Here is a 6,000-nt window from a genome sequence, read left to right as displayed (position 1 = left end):
TTTATCTCTTTAATTCCTACCAAGAAATGTTCATGTGCGGAAGTAAAAATATCATGCAAACATATACTTAAGAAAACTCATTGATAACTGCTAATGTACAAAACTGTCAAAAGATGAAAATAGCACACTGTATTACAAACACACAGAAGCATTTCACAGCTCTGTTTATTAAAGCATGCGGTTTCATATACTCTAATGTTCCTTATTATAACACTCAGTGCAACACAGGAGTGGTTTCCTGCTCAGCCAGGTCAGCTAGGTCAGCGCAATACTGCTGAACAAGCCAGAAAAACACAGAAAATAATCAGTCAGTAAAACAATACACAGACTGCTTCATCAATTATTAATAGCACATAAATCATCATCATCATCACCACCATAGGGTTAGACTTTACTCCAGACCTGCATTACAAATACAGTAAGTAAAAGGGAAACCTTTCACAATGCGATATTTCCAAGGAAATAAATGGAATACGTAACAGTATTATTCATTTTTGGGACGTTTTAAGAGGTTTTGTCTCAGAAGCATCAAACCTTCTCTGCTCTGAGACATTGCACAATTGCCCCAAGGATTTGGAACATTTAAATAAATCTGATTATCACAGGCTGTAGAAATGAGCGTTAATACTACAAGTCCATCTAATGATGGTGCCAGACTGTATACAATGACAGATGTGTACCATCTCTTAAAAAATTCATTTACATTTCAATCGCACAATAGATTTGCAAATAAAATGTCTAATACAGACATGAATACTTCAAACATCAGTTCATTATGTTTCACAATCAACGAACAAGATTTTTTTTCCCCATATAATTTAAAATATTCAGACACTTTGTTGTCTGATTTTAAAAAAGTTACAGAAATTTAACCAAAATGAGCAAACTTCAAAAATATTGAGAAGGAAAAAATAACACAACAACCAAATGTGGTCTTAATATCAACAATATTAATAAAGTCGTTGATAAACGCTATTAAATTTTCAGAGCAAGCAAATAAGACGCTGCAAACAAACTTCAGCACTTGACGTGGCCACACAGTGGGCATGTGCAGAACTCTTACAGCGCCGGGTGTGTTGTATCACAACTACAGAACCATTGGTACTCCTCTGCAATCACAAGAGGGGCTGTGTCGCATGCATGTCACGGGATGCAAGATGGGCTGGCCTGGGGGATGGGCTGCAGATTTGTCCAGTGCAATTAGCCAGTAGGGCTCCATGGAAACTTCATAAACAAACACTTTGACTCAATACTCACAATAACTCCTTTACAAACAGTCCCATATGTGCCCAGCCCTTTTTTCATTGATACTCAAAGCAGAGCTAATATTGATACTGAGAGGAGAAAAAGAAAACACCAGTAAAGTAAATGTTGGTAATAATATCATTGACTCTTCATCACCACAATCAGCTTTGGGTGAAAGGATCACTCGGAGACGTGCGTAGAAAAAGCCAACTGAAGGACTCCCTGAGTGATTTTTAACTGAAGGACCGAACCTCCTCCAACGGATCACAACACAACTTTAAGAGGAGAGGCATCTCTCAGAAGTCAGAAACCTCTGAGAATATCACAGCTTCTGTGTAAGGAGTTTTAATAAGCCGTCAAGAGGACTGCAGGGACTGATTGTACTATAAACGACATGGCACTTAACTTTACATGACTTCAAAGGAGAAGTTGTAAACAGAAGCAGAGAGACCATAGCTAGCCAAGCTTGTTTCAAATGTCCGTCTGCACTAGCCCTCATCTTTTACGTCCAGGAATTCACCGTACAAGGCAAGACTCAAAAGTTAATCGTTAGATGGAGTAACAGGGGTGGAAACAACCAAAGAATCTCCAGGCCTTCATTTATATTTAAACACAGTGCAGATACACCTACATTGTTGGTCAGAATGTAACGTAATCTTGGTATAAATCTCATTAATTTTGGTCTTTTAATTAAGCATTTCTCATCAAACTGCCTGGCAGTTACATGTGTGAGAAATGCAAAATTTATCCTACCAGATAAATTTAAATGATGTGAGATTCATGACTCTCTCACATCCTGTAGATCTAATTTTGAACTTATATGCCTTAATATACTAAAGCTCCTGCACCAATTATGTGTTTTTATAATTAGTTGAAATTATTAGTTCAAAATTCCACAGTAGAAACTCTTGAAAGTCATCAATAAAAGTCCAAAATAAATCAGTGATTGATGACTTAAACTTCTGGCCCACAGTGTAAAAGTGAACACCATAGAGGAAATTACTACCAAAGCCTGAAACATTTCTAATATAATTTCACTTAATTCCCTTCAGAAATAATTTAAACAGACTTGAGGGGGTCTCGGTGTATGGAAGTCAACTGTAAACTCCAGTAAAGCAGGTCATAGCGAACCGACCTTAAAGCCAGCAATCGACAAGAGAACAAACATGAAAAACAAAGATCCAGATACAAAAATACCTCAACATACAACTTCACAGAAGTTAGCGTCACTAAAACAAGAATTATCCAAATGTTTTGGAGAAGTTAAACAGTGATTTAGCGTGAAGAAACAATAGGTGGTGTTCCTCTTCTTTTGTTGACTTCACCTTTAAAAACATAAAAACATCCAGCACAAATTGTGACTATTGTACAGACAGCAAATAAAATGGACTGGGTTACAAAATGAGCATTTTTTTATAAACAATTTCATGAGCAAAATCAACAACTCTATAGGGAGGTTGATTTCATAAAATCAAGGAAAGAGAGGACAGTATTGTTTCTCTCCACAGTTTCTTTGTGCATTTGACTGCTTTATGTTTACTTAAATGATCATTTCTGCTTTAAAAGCAAACCAATGTCCTTGTTTATAAGTGCAAAAATGCTAACATTGGAAAAGAGTAATTGTAAAGAATTTCTACAAAAAGAAAGATAAGCATGACTTAAATTAAATTATGGAATCTACAACCATTAAAGAATATATGCAAACAGGGTTTTTGACAGGCACCGGGTCCTGTGACAGTCAGAGGTCTGCCTTATGACTCATTAAAAGTCATATGTTATCAGGGGATTTTAGATTTTCTCTCTCTTCTTTAAATATCTTTAAATTAGCTATGTGCCCTTTCTCAAATTTTCAGAAATACCCTCAATCTGAAAACTTAATCAGTTCAGCCCAATTGTTTTTTGTGAATTATTTTTTTATATTAAAATAACAGAGTGCAATTCAGAATTTCTGTTTCACTTGTTAGAAAATATAAATGCACAATGCACTAGTTAGGCTATGATCTGTTGGGACCAACTAACTGAGGATAAAAACTACAGGTGCAAAGATAAAAAGAATCCTTCAAATAAACAGAAATCTTTGCAAGGAAAACCCTTTCTGCAGGGTTTGTTTGTTAAGATAAAGTGTTTTCTATGTGCTCAGTAACAGTTTATTAATAGTTTAGTTGAAAGAGTCCTTAGAGGGTTATAACTGTGGATAGTTAGTATCTCCTGAAGCAGTCTGTCTCAGAGCATGTCTTGTTATGTTTTCTATTCCTTTCTTTGGAATAAGGCATACTACGGAACAAAGAGACACCGAAAAATGTAAAAAGGCCACTTTGCCAAATGGCACAAAGCTATGACAACATGAAGATGTCCAGAGAGAGAGAGCAAACACAAAATATTAAGAAATACAGAAAAAAGGCAGAAAATAACTGACCAACGTTTCAAGATTTAAAAGAGAATAAATTATTCTACAAGAAGCTGTACAGATCCTAAATTCTCATTGATGCCTGCTTTTATGGGAAGTAATTTGTCAAAGGCACACGCTAAAAAGCAACCACACATTGAGAACTGGGGTGAAAACATGACGTGTTATTGGATACGCTTTGAATAAATGTAGAATTTACTGGAGCAAAACAAATTTAGTCCCCCAAGTCCATGAGTGAAGCTCTGGAAGATCATTGGCTTCAGTCACTTAAATCATTGCATGTCAAAGGTTCTGTTAGGTGATGGGTTAGATGTCAAAAAACACCTTCACCTATTCAAATTGAAAAAAATAAAAATAAAAATAAAAATTCCCTGTTGTAAAAGATTCTTGTTTGAGAAGAAGTAACTCAGCTCTTGATCAGTGCAGGACAGATTGTGTTCCTTTAGCTTCAATTGAGCAGCATCTCCTTCCCAGGCGTCTCAGGATGAGTCCTGGTGGAGGAGTCGTGTAGTTGTGGAGGTCTGGCTCGTAACACCAGCTTCCTGATGCCCAGACTTCCTGATCCCAGACCTATAGGGGACAGAGATTTCCTAGAAAATCCCAAATTCAAAAAAGCAGAATTGAAGAAAAGAAGGAAGCAAGGGAAAATGAGGTTTAAAACAGGTGTAGATTTTGGATTAGTCTTATAGCATGTGCCTTAAGGGTACTTTTGTTGAGATTTTACCTAAAGGCCATCTTTTTTAGCTGGAGTGGATCCATTTTCTCTGTCAGTAGACTTTCTGACTGGGTGTGCTCCTCTACAGGGGAGGAGCACAGAGGAGATGAGCAGGGAGGTGGGAGGAGGTGGGAAGCATCCTGAGACTCGGGGCTGGACAGATCTAAGCACTCCTAAGAGGGAAAGATAATAACACAATTGAACCTGCTCAGATTTCGATTTTAATTTTTATTTCTTCATTTAAAAACAATAACATACATTCATCAAGGCAACGTGAAGCTTAATAGACTATGCCTTGAAAATGCATCCATATCTTTCATCCTTGGATCATACAACCCAACCACAAATCAGATAACAAATTGTTTTTATTTTATGTTATAGATAGACACAAAGTAAAAGATAATGCTAAAATGGAAGAGAATGGCTACATGTTTAACATTTTTGAAAATAAAATTTTAAAGGAGTGTCAGACCACTTTCTAATTGAATTCAATTAGAAAGTGTGTCCAAACTTTTGGTCTGTACTGTATTTGTACTGACAAAAGTGCACTTCAATTGTACTATTTCGATTGTATCACTGTTGTTAAAGTTATTTTTAAAGTTATTTTCCATCTGCAAGGTTAACCAACATCCCAGGCTTAAGTCTTTTGCAGCCTTTAGGAAGTTTTCTTGCCAGATTTGTCAGTATTCGGTTTTCTTCAGAGGCTTTCTTATTGCCACTCTTTCATAAAGGTCAAATTTGTGGAATGCATGACTAATAATTCTCCCACCTGAGCCGTGGATCTTTGCAGCTCCTTCTAAGTTAACATGGCTTCTTATGAGACACTTTAAATGTTTAGCTAATAGGCTAATTTTCAGCAGACTAAGTACCCAGACTAACCTGAGACTGGATCTCATGGTGCTCTGAATCCTCCATGTCAAGCACTCGCAGTTCAAGCTCAATGTCTCGATCTGGGTCAGATTCGCTTTCTGTTCGGTTTTGATCCCGTTGGAAGGTTGTCTGGTGGGCTTGCAGGTGGTCCAACCCAATTTTCTCTCCACTGCTTATTGAAGTTCGATGGTCATTCAGCTCCGTTGCACAAAGATGCTCACTAATGCAAACAAATGCAAACACTATCAAGTTTCTTTTCCCTAAAAGTATGGCTTCCTTTTGTAGGTTTTTTTAAAAAACATGTTTAGCATCAGTTGAACATGAAATTTAAGCCAATTGTTAAAAGGCAAAATTAAGACCTTAATAGTATGAGACAGTAAAGACAGAAAAAGACACACACATTCAGTCATAGAATCAATGTCCTCTTCATGTGACTCAAAACAACCTCACAGAGCTTCTTTAGTTTCTTGTGATCATTGTCTCACCATTCTTTTTATTACAGGTGACCTTTAAAAGAGGTTGATATTCTGAGTATAGAAACACTGATCTGATTTGGCCAGATGTCTTGATTTGGAGACGTATGCATCCCTGACATCTGCATGAAACAAATCTAACATTTTGTTTTCTTTGCAAAAGCAGCTGACAAAGTGTTGAAATGCCATACCTCTCGAGGAAACTGGAGTGGCTAGAGGAGTCTGATCCTCTGGAGCTCCACCTATAGTCGCCATGATCAAAGTGGTGGTTGTAATCTGTCAGAAAATTA

General features: G+C 36.9%; 1 protein-coding gene across 5 annotated transcripts in view; it reads right to left on the bottom strand.

Moving 5' to 3' along the window:
- The window catches only part of rc3h2 (ring finger and CCCH-type domains 2), a 29,302-nt gene continuing 23,302 nt past the window's right edge, over nt 1-6,000 (bottom strand). For all 5 annotated transcript variants that reach the window (XM_044144869.1, XM_044144871.1, XM_044144867.1 and 2 more), the window contains exons 17-20: nt 5,902-5,986; nt 5,247-5,457; nt 4,377-4,540; nt 1-4,242 (exon numbers count right to left, since the gene is read on the bottom strand). In XM_044144869.1, the coding sequence (XP_044000804.1) occupies nt 4,101-4,242; nt 4,377-4,540; nt 5,247-5,457; nt 5,902-5,986 (602 nt within the window). In that variant the 3' untranslated portion in view covers nt 1-4,100. The remainder of the gene's footprint in view (nt 4,243-4,376; nt 4,541-5,246; nt 5,458-5,901; nt 5,987-6,000) is intronic.

This window comes from Gambusia affinis, linkage group LG17 (assembly GCF_019740435.1).
Source record: "Gambusia affinis linkage group LG17, SWU_Gaff_1.0, whole genome shotgun sequence".
NCBI classification, from domain to species: domain Eukaryota; kingdom Metazoa; phylum Chordata; class Actinopteri; order Cyprinodontiformes; family Poeciliidae; genus Gambusia; species Gambusia affinis.
This window is presented reverse-complemented; position numbering and strand designations above follow the sequence as displayed.